Source organism: Pseudochaenichthys georgianus, chromosome 17 (genome assembly GCF_902827115.2).
Source record: "Pseudochaenichthys georgianus chromosome 17, fPseGeo1.2, whole genome shotgun sequence".
In the NCBI taxonomy this organism is placed as follows: Eukaryota; Metazoa; Chordata; class Actinopteri; order Perciformes; family Channichthyidae; genus Pseudochaenichthys; species Pseudochaenichthys georgianus.
In genome coordinates, this window is record NC_047519.1 from 10896351 (window position 1) to 10918447 (window position 22097).

Genomic DNA, 22097 nt, shown 5'->3' on the forward strand with positions numbered 1-22097 from the left:
TTCAGTGATAGTGAGGACATCGTTGCAAAATGATTAACCGAGTCATTTTCAAGATTGAGTTACAATGATATGTGTGCATTTTGACCCGGTGGCGACAATACCTATTGACGCAGCAACCACTGTAAGTACTATTCTTGTTTAATTAGACTTCATTATTTCAGTTATTCTACTCTGTATAATTGTTCTGTAGTTATTGTAGCTAAAACGGCGCTTTTGAGAGAATTTAAATCTCAGATCTGATCACGTGAACCTGTTACACTGCTCTCAGTAGGCAATCTAGGCTGCATTTAAATAGGCAGGGCCTCTCAGCTGTCACCCATCAGCTGTAGAGAGTTAACTAATTAGAGGGGCGTGGCACCACAGCTGTGAGAACTCAGCAATCAGGTAAGTAAGACCGACAAAGACATTGGGAGTCCTGTGGGAGTCCTGTGGGAAGCAAAGAGGAGGCAAATCCTACTCTGATTGAGCTAAGTATTGCTGGTGTCTTATTTTTCTTTTCTTTAGCTTTCTAGCCCCTCATGCTATAATCATGTGTATTTTCTCCATTCCTGTTCATGTGTCTTCTCGCAATTATCACTGGCCCCCGCTTAATCGCTATAACCGGCCTGCTCTCGTCTATCCCACGTGCTCCACTGACATCCAACATCTAGTTTCAGGCGGCCTGTGGAACTGCCAGTCAGCTGTTCCTAAAGCTGACTTAATCTCTGGCTACGCTTCCCTGCAATCTCTGGATTTCCTTGCTCTCACTGAGACTTGGATTACTCCATTCAACACATCCACCCCAGCAGATTCCTTTTCCCATACACCCAGACCCACTGGCAGAGGAGGTGACACTGGTCTCCTGCTCTCTCCCAAATGGAGCTTTTCCCTCTTCAAGCTACCTAACTTCACTCCTTCCACCTTTGAATTCCATGCCGTCACAGTAACCCATCCTATACAATTAACCATTGTTATTCTCTACCGTCCACCAGGCACCTTGCGGGACTTCTTGGAGGAATTAGATAATCTCCTCTCACACATCCCTGAAACTGGCCCTCCCGCTGTACTTCTCGGAGACTTCAACCTCCAGACGGGGAAGATAGAAGAACTAACATCTCTGTTAACCGCCTTTGCTTTCTCACTGTCTCCGTCCCCACCAACTCATAAAGCTGGCAATGTCCTTGATCTCATATTGTCAAGGAACTGCGCTACTTCTAACCTCTCTGTAAACCCGCTCCACACATCCGATCACTTCTTCATTTCATTCTCTCTACCCCTTTCCAAACATAACAAACTAATCTCTTCTCATCCTGCACCTGTCCGCCGTAACCTCCGTTCCCTCTCCCCCTCTACCTTTGCCTCATCGGTGCTCTCAGCCCTCCCTTCCTCTGACTCGTTCCAACTCCTGCCTCCAAACTCTGCTGTGGAAACTCTACTCTCTCATCCTCTCTGGACTCTCTCTGTCCTCTCACATCTCGGCAGGCTCGTCAGTCCCCTCCTGATCCCTGGCTAAATGACGCACTGCGTGCTAATAGATCCGTCCTTAGGGCAGCAGAGCGGAAACGGTGGAAATCCAAACACCGCAACGACCTCCTAACCCATCAGGCTCTCCTCTCCTCTTTCTCTTCTTCGATCTCTCAGGCAAAAAGCACTTTCTTTCAAGATAAGATCCAATCTTCCTATTCCAATCCTAAAAAACTATTTCCCATCTTCTTCACCCTCTTGGATCCTCCCAAAGCCCCTCCCCCCTCCTCACTTCTGTCAAGCGACTTTGTTAACCACTTTGAAAAAAAGGTTGATGATAGACCCTCCTTTCACCCACACACTGACCTCCTTTTGCCCTCTCTCTCCAAGTGAGGTTCTTACCCTCATTATCTCTGCCCGCCCTACCACCTGTCCTCTGGACCCTATCCCTTCAAACCTCCTTCAGACTATCGCTCCTGATATTCTACCGTTTCTCACCCATTTCATCAAAACTTCTCTAACTTCTGGTCACTTTCCAAACAGTCTCAAGGAGGCAAGAGTAAACCCTCTCCTAAAGAAACCCACTCTCAACCCGTCTGATGTTATAAACTACAGGCCTGTCTCTCTCCTCCCGTTCCTGTCTAAAACACTTGAATGCGCTGTCTTTAAACAACTCTCCTGTTATCTCCATCAGAACAACCTTCTGGATCCGCACCAGTCTGGTTTCAAGGCAGGTCACTCCACAGAAACTGCCCTCATTGCTGTCACTGAGGAACTGCACACTGCTAAAGCAGCCTCCCTCTCCTCTGTCATCATCCTATACCTCAAAGACCGTACCTACAGGGTAACTTGGAGAGGGTCCGAGTCCGACCCTTGTCAATTAACTACAGGGGTCCCTCAGGGCTCTGTTCTTGGTCCCCTCCTCTTCTCCCTGTACACAAACTCGCTCGGATCTGTCATTAGCCCGCATGGTTTTTCATACCACTGCTACGCTGACGACACCCAATTAATTCTGTCCTTTCCCCGCTCAGAGACCCAGGTCGTCGCACGCATCTCTGCTTGTTTAGCTGACATCTCTCAGTGGATGTCCGCTCATCATCTCAAGCTCAACCTTGACAAAACTGAACTGCTTTTCCTTCCGGGAAAAGATTGTCCCACTCTTGACCTGACTATCAACATCGGCACCTCTGTTTCCCCGACCCAGACTGCAAGGAATCTGGGTGTGATCCTAGATAACAACCTGTCCTTCACTGCAAACATCGCTGCTACAACCCGTTGCTGCAGATACATGCTTTACAACATCAGGAAGATACGTCCCCAGCTGACCCAGAAAGCAACGCAGCTAGCGACGTAGCGTCTGGTCCAGGCTTTCGTCACCTCACGCCTAGACTACTGCAACTCCCTCTTGGCTGGTCTACCTGCATGTGCCATTCGACCTCTGCAGCTCATCCAGAATGCAGCGGCTCGTCTGGTCTTCAACCTTCCAACATTTTACCACACCACGCCGCTCCTCCGCTCCCTTCATTGGCTTCCGGTAACTGCTAGAATTCACTTCAAGACACTGGTACTTGCGTACCATGCTGCAAATGGATCTGGCCCTTCCTACATCCAGGACATGGTTAAACCGTACACCCCAGCGCGTGCTCTACGCACTGCATCAGCCAAACGACTCGCTGCACCCTCGCTGCGAGGGGGACCCAAGTTCCCATCAGCAAAAACACGTGGGTTTTCTATCCTGGCTCCAAAATGGTGGAATGAGCTCCCCATTGACATCAGGACAGCAGATAGCTTGCAGACTGAAAACTCATCTCTTTCGACTCCACTTCGAGCGATAGAATTACTAACAAAGAACTGCTAACAGAGCACTTATATACTAATAAAGGACTGGCTTATCTATAGCCAGTTGAGTAGCACTTGAAATACATGGCTCTATGAAACCTGATGTACTTATATGATTCTGTTTTCTTCAAGGTTGTGTCTTCCTGGTCGAATGCACTTATTGTAAGTCGCTTTGGATAAAGCGTCAGCTAAATGCAATGTAATGTAATGTAATAAACTGGAGTGGCAAAGGATCAGCTGCATGACCCTGCCATCAAGTGCTTCATCCAAAAGGACAGGAGGATGGACTTTGTGTTTAAGTGATTTGATTATCAAAGGTAGGCCTAAGTCATTCTCAATGTGGGCCGCCGTGCCGACTTAATTAATTTGTAATTGTTACTTGGCTGTGGGTGCCCTCATGATAGGTGTTTATATAAATGGTGTTGTTTTGTGTGGTAGAGGGTCGGTGTCATTGATGCGTTTTGCACCCCGGGCCGCTGTTTTGATATTCCGCTGAAGTATACGCTGTGACGTAATAACTCTTCTTTTTTGGAAGGAAGGGGACGGTCAGAGGGCCTAGGTATAAAAGTCACGGCTCGCCACTGGCTTTTGCAGACATGCATACAGTTGTGATGTCCCAAAGACTACAGAAAAGGTATCCACTGTGAGGGAGGCAGGGTAACTTTTAAAAGCGGTTACTTTATCGTTGCCCTCCCCTTCCTCTCTGCCTCCCATGTGCAGGCGTACTGTTGAGGCTGGCCAGACCAGGAGGAGCAGGAAGGAGCTGCTTTTTCCGAGAGAGGATCAAAGACTGGGAGAGAGAGCGATAGTGTGGCTGAACATCCCTCAGCATGAAGAAAAGCAGGAGTGCACAGGGGGTTACACCAAGCGATGTGAGTATTGATTCCCCCAACCGTCCATCTGAGTGCACATTAATCCATCTATCCATTCGTTACACAGCTTCTCCCAATTTGTTTCTATCTGAAACTCACCTCTAAAGTTTACAGCCTAATCCTGCAGTTTGCACAGTTGTACATTGTGTAGCCTCAAGATGTCCTGCCGAACTAGGACACAGTGAGCAAGGGCCCCCTCTACTAAAAGTCAATGGCATTTTTTATTGGATTTTGTAATATTGCAGAAAATTAAATCTGTGGCAAACACAAGATTGTTTTTTAAATGTTGAAGTTAAAAGCATCAATCTGGTGCACGTGAGCACACAATTAAGAGATCTATGGATTACATCTCTCAACACCCATATGAAACAGAACTGTAAAACAGATTCACTTTTTCATTATGGATATTTTACAAATCACTCCCCTTTTAAACTGTATTCTTGTTCATTAATAACAACTTTTTTTACTGTCATATAGCATTATACATGTTTTTCAGTTATTCTCTTATTTTTTTATAATGATCATATCAAGGTGTGCCTTAACCTCACTGATCTGAGGTTATCAGCCTCTCAGTCTGTCAGCAGAGAGCTCTCTTCCACCTGGTTGTAGAAACGGCTCCTTATATTTGTTAGCATAGCTAGCTAACCAGATGCTAATAACAACATTCCCCAGTACCGCTCTCTCTCTCTCTCTCTCTCGCTCAAACAAATGCGCTCGACACACACACACACACACACACACACACACACACCAACCACACACACACACACACACACACACCACACCCACACACACACACACACACACACACACACACACACACACACACACACACACAGAGAGCCGAGCTTGAGTGACACACAAAGACCAAGAAGTAGTTGTACTGTAATGTAGCATATTATTTTCGATGGTGTTATTGTATGATCATATGACAGATGAGCAAATCACCACTGAGCTTACAACTAAAGACACAGCCACGCAAAAAACTGCGGCATGTGTACGGCTCCTTATGTGTAGTGCCAGAGGAGAGGAGGAAAGGTGTTAAAGGATGGTTCACACCAGGACATACTGAGTAGAAATTTGGAAAAGCGGGGGGAAGAACAGAGATTTGACAGAGAGGCCCATCTGTTTAGCCTCCACGTCACCAGTGTTTATGACTAGGCAGACAGGCCACATCACTTACAGTCTCCAACAGGACCTTTTAGAGGCAGAGCTGCATCCTGGACGAAGAAAGTATTCCTGCTGTGACTGGCCTCCATCACCACCCAAAACCCCTTCTACAGTTTGAAAATGAGCATAATATTTCCTCTTTATGCCAGGCTAGTAACTTAATGTTTAAGATAATGCTAAAATAAATGCATAATGGTATTTCATATTTCATTTAACTCCGTTTAATTCAGTATAATGGCAATTTACGTCAGGATTATGTTAATGTTCATACCAGCAATGATCCAGCTAATGGCAGACACATTTTTCAAGCAGGACAGATTCGCACTTCGGAATGAAAACTTGAATTATAAGGTGAAGTCCGCCATAATAGGGGAATATTGCTGATATCTGAACACGACACCCATTCAAATAGCCCTTCTCTCCATTTGTGCTCCTTCAGATTTTGTAAGTTTTATCGTCACTCTCAGGGTTCCACTGCCTTTCTCTTTATTTGTGAATAGCGTTTCCTTTGCTTCAATAGTGTGGTGTGGCGGATAGGGCTGTATCGAATAGTACAACCCTAATAACAATATTAATTATTAATAATAATTTACAAACACAGGACCTGCAGTAGTCCCACCTTACCTTCACCTCTCCATCACAACACTCTATCACTTAAACACATACATAAATGTCTCTGAAATGTCAGTCGTTAATAAAGTGATATTGAAATAAGACCAGATGTAACAATTTCCAATAATAAAATATATATTGGTTTCATCTTGTGTAATATTCTACTTTGATCCATATTTGTAACTAGATACACACCTTTTATTAACTGACATTCAAAGATTCATACAATTTGAAAATTAACTCTTCTCTCAAATACGGTTTGCAGTTTAAAAAAACATCAACATGTAATTCATTTCTTTTATTTCTTTTAGGTTTTTCTGTTAAATAATTGATGTGTCCTGAGTACAAAATATACACAGCATAGGTGCTGGTTTGACCATATGTTCTGCCCTCACTGTTGTTATGAGTACAGTTATGCAGACAGATAACTCCTCGACAAGTGGCAAGCGTTAATCTTCTTTAATAAGATGTTTACATCCACAAGTCAACAGAGTAAAACTGAAAGAAACACAGGCACTTAGCTGTGATGCACAAATATATATACAACGGTTAATTACGTCACAACATCACAAAATATGCATATGAAAATGTTTACATGCAAAAGTGCTGTGAATACACACTACAAAACATGTGCTAACCATACATCAATGAATAGCAATCTACTTAAACATTGAAACGTCAAAATAATCGTTGATATCCTCTTAAGAATATGTACAAAGGCCAAAAATACTTGCAGGCAATGCTTTCAACAAGATAGCAAAGAAGGATGGATGCAGATTCAAACATTAATATTCTCCTCTCTGTCCCTTTCAACCGCTACTCCAGGGTTATATCTCTCACAGGCTCCGCCCTCTACTGTACTATCTTACTCCGCAAGCATTCTCCCACTGAGACTTCTATAGACGTAGCCGGCCCTGGGCGGGCCCTACCTGAATGCGCGCGCATCACACCGTATAAAAGGAGGCCTCACCTCCTGACTATCATCCGTTTCTCTTCAGCGAGCGGAAGTGTTTTCACGGAGCTTAGAAGACGAAAAATTAAGAGTAATGGAGTCAGTTCTTGACCACAGGACCTGCCCGAAGTGTCCAAACCAAACCTGATCGCTGGGGGAGCGGATCCACACCCCTGCTGTTTTTTGTGTATGGGGCCTAACACACGCTGTGAGCGGTATGGGCCCGACGCCGGCATGCTCAGCCTGCCAGATGCTTCCTCGGCTCACGCGTGAGCATCGTGGGCAGCATTTCCTGTCAGCAGGAGGAGGTGGAGGTTTCGGATCTCGACGTTGTCGAGATGGGCGAGTCAGGAGAGGAGGAAGTGCCGTTCCGATTCTCCCTTCCGTGGGGCCAGACACACCGATTCCGGAGGACGCCTCGGTGTCGGGAGGTCCGACTCTCAGGTCTGCACGTTTGGATTTCCCAGCGGTGATGACCCTGGCAGCGGAGCGCGTAGCTTACCGCTCCCACCACCGCTGCCACCGAGGCCTATAAGCCGCCTGAGACAGGGGTTTTACGGCCCGGTGCATCCAGCGCAACCGACCTTCGTTTCGCCCCAGCTGCCTGATATATGGCGGTGTGTGGAGGCGACATGGCATTCAAGACGAAGGCCCCAGTAGCTGCTATGGCAGGCATCATCAAGGTGGAGGGCCGCTCGGACACAGCGTTGTGCGGGGGTGCCCCCCCTTGATGAGAGCCTGGCGGCCCAATCTGCTTCCTCGGGCGGCTGGTTGGGCGGAGGTAAGTGACCCCTGCCCCCAGCTGCCCCGGGACCGAGACACTCTGGAATATCTGGACAAGATGTTCAAGCTCGGTACGCAGATGGCGGCTGCAGGAAATTAATCTCGGCGTGTTGGGCGTCTCCCTGATCACCCCTCAGGCAGCCGCCCCCGCCCTCCTGTCACAAGATGGGAGCGATTATCCGGACCGCGCTATAGGTCAGATGAATAATCTGATTCATGGTGTGGCCGCTGCAGCAGGGCGGGTGATTTCCTTGGCCACAGTGGCGTCTCGTCACGTGTGGTTGGGACTCACTGCCCCTATCTAGGAAAAGACCGAGAAGATCTCCTCGGAGCCCCCGTGTCCACGGAGGGGCTCTTTGGGTCAATCTCCTCGGTCACTCAGCGCTTCAGCCGGCTGGAGGAGGAAAGGATCCAGCTTAGCAGGATCGCTACCGCTGGCCCCGCTACGCGCTCCTCCACGCTTTTCCATGCAGGCGAGGGAGCGCAGTGCGACAGTGAAGCGGAGGGAGAAGCGCCGGCACGGGGGTCCGTAGCTGCGGCGCCCTCCACCTCTACGGCCCATCACGTGGTACCGGCATATCGGCAGCCACGGGGAAGGGCTGCCCGACCTCGGCAGGCTCATCAGCAGCAGAGAGCGGCCGGGTGGGGTCTGCCCGAAGCTGACTGGCGGGGGGAGAGGAAATCTCTTCTCCGGGACGCGAGGGTGAATCCCGCCTCCTCGATGCACAGATTCCTTTGAAAAATGTAAAGATAAAGAAAAAGTTGATCTGTATCCAAGTCTAAGTGTCCTTTTGTTTCCACAATGCTACACTTACACATGATGTACAGATTCCCCACTCGCCGCCCCAGCCATAGCTCCTGTAAGGGAGGAGGCTAGTGGGAGTGCGCAGATGAGAGTGATGAAACATAAACAAAGCTATCGTAATGTTATACGGGTACAGAGCCATTATGGCCGGCATATTGCTGTTGGGGAACACACTAAGCCTGGGTTAAGACTCCAATTAATGCAGGTTACCAGAGTTTCATTATGGCAGCGCCCTGCACTCACAGAAGAGCGTGTGGTGGTGCGTTCAGGGACCTTAGTAGAACGCACTACTCCTATGAGGACTCCGATTAATGATGTTCACCGTAAGGGTGAAAACGCCATTTTGAGGGAGCGCGCGCTCACACATGAGCGTGCGGCGGTGCGTTCAGGGTCCTCAGTAAATAATCGGTCCTTTCTGTGTCGACCCTCCATGGGCGAATCTTCCCCTTCACGGGGAGTTTTGCGGCGGGACGGGTCGCCAGAGAGTACCACAGCTTTATAGCTGCGGCCCCACAGCTGAGGGCTTGTCCTTTAACACAGTGTTATGGGGAATGGAAACTCAGCTGTGTACTATCAAAGTGGATGGACAGGACACTGAAACGGGGCTATTCACTCCAGTTCTGCAGCGTACCCACCCCTTTTATGGGCATGCGAGAGGTGAAGCTATCCTCTCGAGAGGGGATGAGTTTCCTCTCAACAGGCTGCCGTTCGGCTATTCCCTATCCCCACGCACATTCAGCAAATGTGTGGCCACAGCGCTTCAACCGCTGCGCGCACACGGCATGAGTTTTCTTTTACATAGACGACCTCATAGTCATGGCTGGGTCACGGGAACAGGCAATGTTTTTCCGCCTGCAGAGGTGGTTCTCCAGCGGCAACCTCCGGTTTGGGGGTCCCCGGATCAACTCCGGAGGGGGTCTCCATTGGGACGGGTGACCTCCTACATCACAGTGTTCACGGATGCATCCGGAACAGGATGGGGAGGGACCTGCCTGAAGAGGGCTATAGGTGGGCGCTGGGCTCTAACAGAGTCTCGACACAGCAACCTCCTAGAGCTACGGGCGGTAGTGTTAGTCCTCCGGCATTTCAGGCCCCTAATTCAGGGGGAACATGTAATGGTCAGGAGCGACAACAGCACCACAGTGGCTTATATCAACAAGCAGGGCGGAGTTCGATCCGCCGCCTTGTTGACCACAGCGGAGAGGCTGTGGTTATGGGCTTCAGAGGTGGTGTTATCTCTGAGAGCCCTCCATATCCCGGGACTGGAGAACGGGGGAGCCGACCTCATGTCGAGGGGGCGGCCCCCTGCCAGGCGAGTGGGTGCTTCACCCGAAGGTGGTGAAGCAGATCTGGGCCCAGTTCGGGAGAGCGGAAGTGGATCTGTTCGCCAGCCGGCGAAACAGCCACTGTGCCCTGTGGTTCTCCATGGCTTGGAGCGACGACCCACCCTTGGGGGTGGACGCGTTTGCAACACGAGCCATGGCCAAGGAAGCTGCTCTACGCCTTTCCACCGCTGCGTCTCATTCTCCCCCTCCTGAGGAGAGTGAGGCGAGAACGTCTGTCAGTCATCCTAGTGGCTCTGGACCGCGTTGGGGCGCTGTGGTACTCAGAGATGACACAGATGAAGGTGGGCCAGCCCTGGGCGGTTCCCCAGTTCTGGGGGGGCGATGTCTCAAGAGGCAGGTGCAATCTCGGCCATCCTCTCCAGGCTTGGCTCCTGAGAGGGACAGGCTGAGACAGGGTGGATTGTCTGACAGCGTTATTCAGTCTATCCAGGCAGCTAGAGCTGGATCCACCACAGCCTGTTACAGGCCAAAGTGGCTAGGATTCCAGCGATGGTGTGAGGAGCGGGGAATAGAGCCCCTATCTTGTGAGTTAGGCTCTATTTTAATCCTTCTTACAATTATTGGTGGACAGAGGGCTTGCGCATTCAACAGTGTAGGTGTAATGCAGCAGCCATCTCGTCCTGCCATGAGGGATTTGGCGGCAGGTCAGCCTTTAGTCAACCACTGATGTCGCGGTTTTAAAGGGGGTCAGGAGGCTGCGCCAGTAGTGCACGCCTCCACCCCACAGTGGGACCTGCCCCTAGTACTCGAGGCTCTGCCCTCGGGGCCATTTGAGCCTCTGGAGCTCTCCTCTCTGAAAGCATTATCGTGGAAAACAGCTTTGCTTCTTGCCTTAACGTCAGCCAAAAGGGTGTCCGAGCTAACTGCTCTGTCGGTACACCAAGTTGTTTACTGATCGGGGTGACCGGAGCGGCGCAAACACTCAGACCGAACCCCTCCTTTGTGCCCAAAAACCTAAGGAGTGCGTTCAGGTCGAGGGCTATTCAGTTAGGGGGATTTAGTCTCCCCCCCCCCCCCCCCCCCCATGGGGGGGCCAGGGAGACTGCACCTCCTCTGCCCGGTGCGTGCGCTAGCATATTATGTGGAGCGCACGGCTGCCCTTAGACGCACCGAACAGCTGTTCGTGTGTGTGGGGGGCGGTGTTGATCGGGAAAGATCTGTCCAAGAAACGCCTGGCAGGCTGGCTCTGCACATGCCTACGGACAGGCAGGGAGAGCCTGCCCCACGGGGGTTTGTGCGCACTCCACACAGGCTGTGGCTGCGTCGACAGCCTTATTCAACGGTGTGAGTGTGGAGGATATATGCACAGCGGCGTCTTGGTCGACGCCAGGCCCCTTCATAAGGTTTTATCTCTTGGACATGTCGGGTCTTTCTCCTCGTCTGTGCTGGCGGGGGGCAACACAGGACTGGTAGGGGGGAGGGGGGTTGTGGGTCAGTTGGCATCTGACCTCCTCCCCGGACGTAATGCGCCTTCGCCGTTCTCGGGCCCTCTGAGGGTCCCGCGAGGGGCACACTGGGCCCTTACAGCCCTCCACACATTTAGTCCACACACTCGGCACGGGGTCAGTGTTTGAGTGTGGGGCAGGGGCTCTGGCGCTCTCCTGTTATCCTTAGGGATTCAGGGAGACAGGCGTGTAGTAAGCCCTTTCGGGGCCGAGGGGGCTCTCCCCATCCAGGGTGCTCTGTCAGCCACAGCCCAGATTTATCCGCGGTTACAACCGGGTTAAAGGAGAAGGTGGGGCAGCAGCTGCTGACCATAATAGCCGGTCAGGGGCAGTAGGGTGGAATATTGTTGGACAACAGTGCGTGTATACATCGCGGCTCCACCCACTGTACCCATAGAGTCCAGTAGAGGGCGGAGCCTGTGAGAGATATAACGTCGGGTTACGTAGTGTAACCCTTGTCATATTAGCACAGGCGGAGCCCTCTACTCGGGGCGCTGTCTGTCCTATTCCGCTCGCCTGAAGGAGAGGTGTAGGATGATAGTCAGGAGGCGAGGCCTCCTTTTATACGGTGTGATGCGCGCGCATTCCGGTAGGCCCGCCCAGGGCCGGCTACGTCTATAGAAGTCTCAGTGGGAGAATGCTTGCGGGTAAGATAGTACCCATAGAGTCCAGTAGAGGGCTCCGCCTGTGCTAATATAACAAGGGTTACACTACGTAACCCGACGTTTCCCACACATAGACTTTACTTGGGCGGGCCGCCCAGGTATATTAACGTCCGCCAAAGTATATAGTGCGACCCATTTAGGTTTAATCTTTTTTTATCCATCTGCGATCGATTAACTACCCCTCGTGTATCTGTTCGCTCTGCTATCGCGTGAAGGGTCTGCTTTATATGCTCCGCAGTAACTCCACAGCGAGCCCCAGTAAGTCTTTCCAATTGGCTGCTACTAACAAAAGAAGAAAAACACAAAGCAACAGCACCACCTGCTGGCTGGAGTAAGGACAGCGTCTTAGACAGCACAGCACATCTCAATTAATTGACGGGACAAATTGTCCACGATGTTGGTGATAACTCAATACATCCGTGAAATACATTGAATATATTCAATATATCGGCCATTTCAAGCAACATTTACTTTTTTCTTTATTTTGCAGAAAAGTCATGTGTGAGTCTTTTAACCTGTTAAACCCCATGCCCCACTCGGCTAACTGACGATATGTGACCCGCTCTATTGAAATCAGTCGGAAGTCGCAACGGCTCATTTAAAAATAAACGTGGATTTGCGTAAAAACTATTTTTGAAACTTCCCCCCCCTCCCCCTCCGGCTTCCGGCTGACATTATGAATGTAAGCGTAGAGTAATCATAAATAACACGGCAGGGTCCGTTACAGTTTGTTTTCATCTGATTTCAATTAAACAAAGTCTTGGCTTTCAGAATATTAAACTTGTTTCGGTAAATTAAGATGATAAATACAACTTTGAAGCTTGTAACGGCATAATTACAAGTGGAGAACGGAGTAATTTAACTTCACAGCAGGCATAAGAACAGCCGGTGTTTCTCGTGAGGGTTTTCCCCGGGAAACAAACGCAATACACACAAACGCAAAATTACACAAACACACACACACACACACGCGAGCTTCCCCCAGACCAGTAATCCAAACAAAAATATCTTCCCTCCGTAGTATTTTGATCATTTGCTCCGCTAATCAATCAGATCGATGGATTCCAGAGAAGAGAAAACTTTGAAGGCCTTTTTCTCAAAATAATGACTCGGTGACAGTCATTATATAATGTGACATATTTCGCTTAATATTGGAGTACAAAAACAATCCTGATATCATTAGAAAGCTAGGAACCTCCTCTTTCCAGCAGTGTATACAACTCAAAATGTGTCTTCGGGTCAATGCGACTGATTTCGATAGAGCAGGTCACATATGAACAATTTTTACTGAAACAAAACACTAAGTGAAAGATTGCTAACGCACATAACTCACGGTAGAAATATTTTATACTTCATCGGATCTGCACAAACTCATATGTAAGCTGATATTCCACAGATTCCAATGGTATAAGTTTCATCACTGTGCGACCAAAACTCACGGCAGCGAAGGCAAGCAAAGACAACACACAACTTCACTTTACGGGGCTGAAACGGCAAATACGTCTTACCTTTGCTGTTTTCTGACCAAAAGTTGTGTTCAATGGCATTTAAAACGCATATAAACGCTGCTGAAGGTTAATCCAATGTCTCTGTGTCGCTTTGAAATGATTACTGATAATCCATCATAACATTTATGTCAATAAGAGTAGTTTTCATATAGAGTGTATGAGAGCTGTAACCCAGCTTCCAGTTTTGGGCATCACTCTCATTCACCAATGGTAATGTTTAGATTGATTTAGGAACTTCTCCCTCGATTATATTGGCTCCAACGGTTCAAAAGACGTGTCAATTACCAAGATCGACCGATGGGTTCCAGAGATATGGAAAATCAATCAATCAATCAATGTTTATTTATATAGCCCAATATCACAAATGTACATTTGTCTCAGTGGTCTTCACAGTGTGTACAGAATATCAGTATGACAATACGACACCCTCTTGTCCTTAGATCCTCTGTCCTTAGACCCTCTGTCCTTAGACCCTCACATCGTACAAGGAGAAACTTCTGGGAAAACCCACAGTTTAAAGGGAAAAATGGGAGAAACCTCAGGGGAGAGCAACAGAGGAGGGATCCCTCTCCCAGGACGGACAGACAGCTGTAAAGTGTCTCTACTGTAGGCTATTTTTATTATATGTACAGCACTTTGGCACCGACCAAAAATCGTTTATAAATGTGCTATATAAATAAACCTTGATTTGATTTGAATAGATGCCGTGTGTTAATCGAAGAGATAATACATTTTACAGCATAGGTAGTCAAATGTTTGGAAATGCATGTGTCTATAATAAGAAGATGAATCCACGAGGATGTGACCCCAATGACCCCCGAGGTGGTTTTTTCTTCTTCTAAACCTCTCTAAAAAGGTCAAATCTCACATGTTTGCATCAATCTTGATACAGGGTACTTATTATATGTTATAGTCTGGATTCCTAAAGCTTTTTGTCTACTATCCCATCATTCAAGGGTGGTTTTCACTATAAGTAATGTTTTTTTTTCCTTCCGAATTTACTTTAAAATAAAACATCTATATTTATTCTGACTTTCTACATCCAACTCACACTAGGTTTATCATTGCTTTGAGAGAAGAAATTATTAATCTACCCCTTTTAGAGGTGAAGATATAGTCATTTGTTCTGGGCATGTCATTTTCTAGCCTGAAACCTGAAAAAACAGGTGTGGGGTTTAACAGGTTAAAGACGTCTGAAAACCCTCCAATTGTATACAACCAGAAGAAATTAAAGTGGTCTATTCCGTTTGTTTCTTTTACTCTTATTAGATTCTGTTTTCGCGTCCACCAGAAGGACAGTTTTTTTGTATAGACACACTCTTACCATTATAGTATACAAAAGGTACCTAGCATAGGTGATGCTATGCATAGCTACAGTATGAATTGACCATATATTTTTATGTGCGGGCTAGCCTCTTCCATTGCCATTTCCAACCTCTCTTTGATGCTTCATCTTCAGCTCCTTTTCCTTTGCTGCTTTCCTCCAGGTGTGATAACAAACTGCCGGCTTTAAAAGGGGACGCGACAAATTGTCCAAAATGTTAGCAACAACGCAATACATTTTTTTTCAGAAATGTGATTCTCTAAAGATTGCCTTTCTACACCTCAATACTCCGATACAGCTTCAATAATTAAAGTGGTCTCCTTTTTGCTTCTTTTACTCTCAGATTCAATTATACAGACACCACATCCATCCATGCTGTTAGAGCTCCCCTCCTAAAGCTGTCTCACTTATAGCACCTTTTTCAAAAAGGCTTTTTGGAAGCCTCCCAGAGAACACTGGAGTTGTTTGGAGTTGTTTGGACTCAGCGGCCAACAATGGCCTTTCATCTTCATCGTGAAAACACCCACTCCACCTCTGTTTGACACTAACTCTATCTCAGACTTTTTACGTTTCATCTCTTCCCGTCCCTTTATGACCATGTTCCGGTGAATAGGTTTATAAATATACAGTTGTTTTGACTTCTAAAATGATCCTTATCCTGGCTTACACACATGCTTTCACGTGAATCAGCAGTATTTCCCTTCCCGCTCCCATTTCGATCACTGACATGGGATCAATGAAATCTGGAATTACATGTCCAGATGTCAGAGGTGCAATCGATTTATACAATTGATAACTAATTTGGCAGCGCGGGCACCATGACGCATCAACAAGAGACTATTTAGTTCTCTGCTTTGTTTGACAAGAGTGATTGTGTAAGCGGATCAGGCGTCGGAACAGAGACACGTTTTGCCACATCTAATTGTCACCCCTTTTCCCTGGGAGAGGACGAATCTGTCTTTATAAAGAGAGGCACAATAAATCAGACAAATTGCATTTCCTAGAAGGAGCAGGCGACTCAGCAGAGCTGTGTTTACAGGCAATCTGGAAAGGAAGACAGACACACGCCTCTTTCTGATTCTGACTACTACTGTTCACTCAGTCATTCAGAAACTCTCCACCCCTGCTCCCCTATTCATGCTTCTTCTTTGCTCCACTGTTGATGAGTCCCTGCGATTAATGTTGGTCACCACTTTCTGTCTGTCTTGATTTATTAGATCACTGTTGGCTTTCATCATGTGAGGTCATCTTACCTCACCCACTCATTAATTAGAATTTCCGCAGTTCTCCTTTTTGACCTTCATCTCTCAGAGGACTGGCAACACACTGTTATTTTCAAAGAGGATCTATCTGTCCTCTCTGAAGAGACATTTTGATTTTGTTATGCAATTAAAAGGACGTTTTATTGGTAGAGAGGACAGCTGGCTTGGAAATATACCGGAGTAACAGTTTCCCATACACCTCAACAAGAGTGATGTTTTCAAAGTGACTGTTTACCACGCTTATGTTAATGCCTTTTTACTTATCCCTCTTTTTGTTTTCATCCCCCCCAATCGGAATTATGTTTTTGGGTGGTTTGGCTCTTCGACCAATTCTTGTGAACGCGAGTTCTCAGGAACACATAAATCAAATTTCTTCAGATTAGGCACAAACACCCACTTGGACTCGAGGATTATTTTATTAGATTTTGGCGAACAAGGCCACTGTGACCTCACGTCCAGCACATTCTAGTGAATGTGGTATTTTGTCTGGAGGAGATTTGGCACAAAAAGGAATGTTATGTGAATAATTATTCTAAAAACATTTCACTTAGCTTTTGGCAGAGTGCCATGGACCCGACTTTGAAAATCATCACACAATAGATTACAGATCAGTTGATTTTTTTTTGTAAAATGTAATTCTAGTAGGATACTCTTAGAACACTGCCATGTTGTGCAATGTGAAGGTGAACACTTGTGCAGTGTGTCTTTTTTGACCCTAGAGTCTTATATCGCTCACTGCTTCTATGCTCTTACCGGAACTAGCTAGCCATGTCATTGTTTACAGTAGCAAATGTTGTAGCAAATCATTACAGACTACTCTATCAGACCAATACAATGAATGGAAGCTGATTTATAACACTAGTATAGTGGTATGTGTATCGAACATAGGAAAATATCCCCATGTACAACTTATATTTGTATAGAGCTGTGTTGACTGGAGCAATCACAGCTCAATGCACCGCCCCTGTAACGTAGCCAAGATGGCAACTGTTGATTGTTGGAAGTGTCCATCGTTCCATACTCAGCTTTGAACCATTATGATTGCATCATCTGGGTACTGGATCGTAGAACAAAACATGAACATCTCTTCAGCCACAAATTGTATTTTAGGCTTCAAAACACAAACGTGTTAAAAAAAACGTTAACTTTGAGAACAGGGAACAAGAAGTGATAAAATGCTAACTAATTTCTGCATTTTAGGACTCATTCATGCACCACTATATAGGCCTCAAAACTCCATTAATGGTCAGGCTACACTATCTACTGGCAACATTTTAACAGATTTTTGTAGATACTGACAATCAAGTGAATTCGTTTGATTGTGGCTCATTCTTGTCTAATCATGATGAGCTGTCAGCCCTGATGACAATGAAGTCTGACTGGCTTCCACCTCACACACTCACTCAGTCGCTCTCAACCTTCTTTCTCACCCACGCTTTCCCTTTTCTCATCTCTTGCACCACATTAATAAACAAACGTGTTCTCATTAATAGAGCATGGTTCTAGGAATTCCTCGAACCTCCATTTCCCCCTGGGCCACATCGTGCCTCCACATCTCGGTTTTCATTTGAAAACTGTCGGCAGGATTCATTCACACTTGTGCACGATGCACATAAAGTGGAGTGTGATGAATGCAGAATGAGCTCTGGCAGCCCGCCTCTGTTTCCTAAGTCAACTGGCTTGTTTACAACCCGTCGTTACAGTGAAGCATCTACAGTCCCTTACTGGAACCTTCACACTTCAGCAGACACATTAAACACACTATTTATAACTATAAAGTGGCACTCTGTAGCTCAGGTGTCATGGGCCTGCTCTGAAATAGGCTTTGATCAAATGGTTAATTTGTAGATACAGTGAAGAGCATCGAAACCTTAATGTAGACCATACAGTATACAGTATGGCAATATACTAAATCATGAATATGTGCAGGACAGGCAGATTGTTTAGTTTGTACATCCTTGAGTCCCTGTAGTACAATCATGTTGTTGTGCTAAATGGTCTGGTAAATCTCTCTTTTTGAAGATGACATAATAGTTCATATTCAGGTTTATATTTGTATTTAGTCCCTCTACTATGACATGTTTCCATGCTTTAATGTTCAAAAAGATGTTATATTTCTCTCATACTGCCTGTGCTGCAGCACCTCTTTTCACCCTCTGTCTGAAACCAGCAGTCTGCTCTGATTGGTTAGCTGGACTGCTCTGTTTTGATAGTGATAGCGTGTTGTGTCAGAGCCAATAGAAGCGCAAGTATTTCATAGTGATGCCACTATATCACAGAAGAAAACAAAGGAGTTCAATGAAGGAGTTTCAGGCAGGGGGAGGAGTGTGTGGGATTTTCTCTCCCACACACTCCCCCCCCCCCCCCCCCCCCCCCCCCCCCACACACTTTGAGATTTTAACACACTCCAGGAAAAGGAAAACCTAAAAAGCATATTAGGACCACTTTCAATTACTTATTTTTTCCTTCGTATCCTTTATATTGTTTATTGCTGTTAGTTTTTCCTTTAATTCCTTTTCTATGCTTAAACTTTTAGCTTTTACCCTTGATTCCTATTTATTTTTTTAAACAGTGATTTCCTGTTTCTTAGAATCCTTGTTTCTGTTTTTAATCCTGTTTTGCTATAGTCATTAGCACATCAACATTTCACCCATATTTGCTTCATGTTTACTCGCCACATAGCCTGTATCCAGACTTCCAGAGGGAATGATATGAGCTGATTTCATGGAGATCTAACCCGTGCAATTGTCATTATGTCTTTGCTCAGGAGAATAAGGAGCCCCCTGTGGTACAAATATCTGCGGGCAGCACACTCGGGGTGGATGTGTACAAAGTCCAGAGGCGCTTTTCTGGCAACCTGCAGCTGCCACCGTTGTCATGGCGACAGGCAGAAATGGAGCGGGACAGGGGGAGGTCGCAGACACCTGAAGATGATCCAGTGACCCGCAGCAGACCTACAAGCCTGCCCATCTACTCACTGCCCCGCATCGACATCACAAAGGCCGACCCCGACAGGTGAGGCTCCCAAAACCAAAGAGCCATCATCATGCAATGTGTATCATGCATTTCATATTCATGTAATGTCATCCTAGATAGTAATTATATCATTCATTTGTTGTCTCAGGCCATATTGATTGTAATCCTTCTATCATTATATCTAAATACTTTTAGGATATTGCTCTATATCAGGGGTCTCCAACCTTTCTTCATCTGAGAGCTACTTTGAAAAAATGAAAGTGGCCAAGAGCTACTTGCATCACATCTCTTACATGTATTCACATAGCACTCATCAGTTGAATTAAGCTACTTTTGTACACGTGTGAAATTGCAATACCCAAAGCTTATCAAAAATCTTTACTTCACATCAAGGTCCAAGAAAGCGACAATTTCTCACATCATATTTATATTATATTAATATGTTATTATTATTATTATGTATTTATAAGTATGCCAAGAAAAATATCCCACACACCATTACACCACCAGCCTGAATTGTTGATACAAGGGGCACGATGGATCCATGCTTTCATGGTGTTCACGCCATATTCTGACTAGGGATGGGTATCGTTAAGGTTTTAACGGTACTACTACTTTTATCGATACCGCTTATCGGTCCGGTCTTTTAACGGTACTCTTATTGGTTCTTTTGGAGAAAAAAACAAGGTAAACTAACTAAAGAAATTGTGAACAAAACTAACATTGCTTTTTATTTAAATTAAATAAATAAAATTTCACATCAAAAGAAACAACAATGCTTTAGCAAATCGTATTAAATAATGTGATGACAGAACTTTAAACAGAATAGCTGAAACTTTAACAAAATAAAGAGTAACTCAGTTACCTCTAATCATTAACCCATGTTTGTATAATGTAGTTAGCTCCGTGTGTTGCTGCTAGCATACATAATACCTGACGTGGAAACGTTACTCGTGGATGGGGCTACAGAGCTACTAGAAAGACAGTCGAACCCGGTGCATCCTCCGTCTGAATGTGGAGCACTTTTGCTAAATGTTTAGAAAATTTCTCGTGTTACCGCCCTTACATGCTAAACTCTTATTGCACTTCTGGTAACGAGCACACATCGAGACGGGTAAAGCTTAACCAAACCTCTGAGCGCGTTCCCTCCACCATCTCCTCCGTGTGTGTGTGTGTGTGTGTGTGTGTGTGTGTGTGTGTGTGTGTGTGTGTGTGTGTGTGTGTGTGTGTGTGTGTGTGTGGTGTGTGTGTGTGTGTGTGTGTGTGTGTGTGTGTGTGTGTGTGTGTGTGTGTGTGTGTGTGTGTGTGTGTGTGTGTGTGTGTGTGTGTGTGTGTGTGTGTGTGTGTGTGTGTGTATAAACTGCCCCGCCCCCTCGCAAGCAGGCGGGGGAGAGAGAGAGAGATCTCTCGACTGGATTGGAAAGATTGAAAATAATCATAGACGCATTTTGCAGTCTTTTTGCATATTAGTTGGCGACACTAAAACTGCAATATAATGTTTGTGTAGCAATAATACATACGACATATATTTTGTACATGTCTCCAGTACCGATAAAAAGACCGATGACGTCGGAGCTTAACGGTACCACGGTCTTTAATAATTCATCCCCGGGGCCCGTTTAATACCGGGGCTCGGTACCCATCCCTAATTCTGACCCTACAGTCCGAATGTAAGAAATCGAGACTCATCAGACCAGGCAACATTTTTCCAATCTTCTATTATCCAGTATGGTGAGCCCGTGTGAATTGTAGCCTCAGTTTCCTGTTCCTAGCTGACAGGAGTGGTACTCTGTGTGGTCTTCTGCTGCTGTAGCCCATCTGCTTCCGGTTCCACGTGTTGTGCGCTCAGAGATGGTCTTCTGCATACCTTGGTTGTAACTAGTGGTTATTTGAGTAACTGTTGCCTTTCTATCATCTTGAACCAGTCTGGCCATCCTCCTTTTACCTCTGGCATCAACGAGGCCTTTTTTCCCAGAGAACTGCCGCTCACTGGATATTTTTCCCTTTTCTGGAACATTCTCTGTAAACCCTAGAGATGGTTGTGACTGAAAATCCCAGCAGATCAGCAGTTTCTGAAATACTGAGACCAGTCCGTCTGGCACCAACAACCATGCCACGTTCAAAGTCACTTAAATCTCTTCTTCCCCATTCTGATGCCGTTTGAACTTCACCAGGTCGTCTCGACCATTCAAGATTCAAGAGAGATTCAAGATATTTATTGTCATACAGTATGCACAGTAAACAGACAGTTACACCGTACAATGAAAATCTTACTTTGCTAGTCCACCCTACGCAAGTAAAATACAGGAATATAAAAATAAATAAATATTTAGAAAAATAACACAAGTTTGGCACACGGCAACAGCAGCATAAAAGGGCACATAAGTAGCAGCAGTTTAAAATATATTTAAATAGTATATAAATAGTTGTATTGCACATGGTTCACAGTGCATAAAATATTGCACGGCAGAGTGCACTATGCATTGTTAAAGTAGGTATTGCAAAAAAAAAAAGTTCTGTGTGTTTGTGGGGGGGCCAGGGGGGGTAGCATGTTGGCCTGTGGGTAGAAACTGTTTGTCAGTCTCGTGGTCCTGGATTTCAGACTCCTGTGCCTGAGTCTGTGCTGGCGGTGTGTACTGTCCCTGATGATGTTGTGTGCTCTCCTGGTGATCCTGAAGTGAGGGGAAGGCTGCTCCTGAGATGTACTGTGCAGTTTTTATCACACGCTGGAGTGCCTTCCTGTCCTGAGCAGTGCAGTTTCCATACCAGCCTATAATGGAGCTGGTAAGGACGCTCTCAACTGTACATCTGTAGAAGTTGCTGAGTATTTTGGATGGCATGCCATATTTTTCCAGCCTCCTTAGGAAGTACAGTCGCTGCTGGGATTTGTAATGTTCTGTTGTGCATTGTGAGACCAGGTGAGATCCTCGCTGATGTGGGTTCCGAGGAATTTAAGGGTTTTCACCCTGTCCACCTCTGTCTCACCTATGGTGTGTGCTGCACCCTCTTCCTCCGTGGATCAATAATCATCTCCTTGGTCTTGTCTACATTCAGGGAGAGATTATTGTGCTGTCACCAGGTCCGCCACCTCTCTT

At 46.2% G+C, this 22097-nt stretch overlaps 1 protein-coding gene across 1 annotated transcript in view; it reads left to right on the forward strand.

Moving 5' to 3' along the window:
• The window catches only part of LOC117462349 (3',5'-cyclic-AMP phosphodiesterase 4B-like), a 92689-nt gene that overhangs the window by 21095 nt on the left and 49497 nt on the right, over window positions 1-22097 (forward strand). The window contains exons 3-4 of the mRNA XM_034104539.2: window positions 4003-4154; window positions 18794-19041. Coding sequence (XP_033960430.1) covers window positions 4113-4154; window positions 18794-19041 — 290 coding nt within the window. The 5' untranslated portion in view covers window positions 4003-4112. The remainder of the gene's footprint in view (window positions 1-4002; window positions 4155-18793; window positions 19042-22097) is intronic.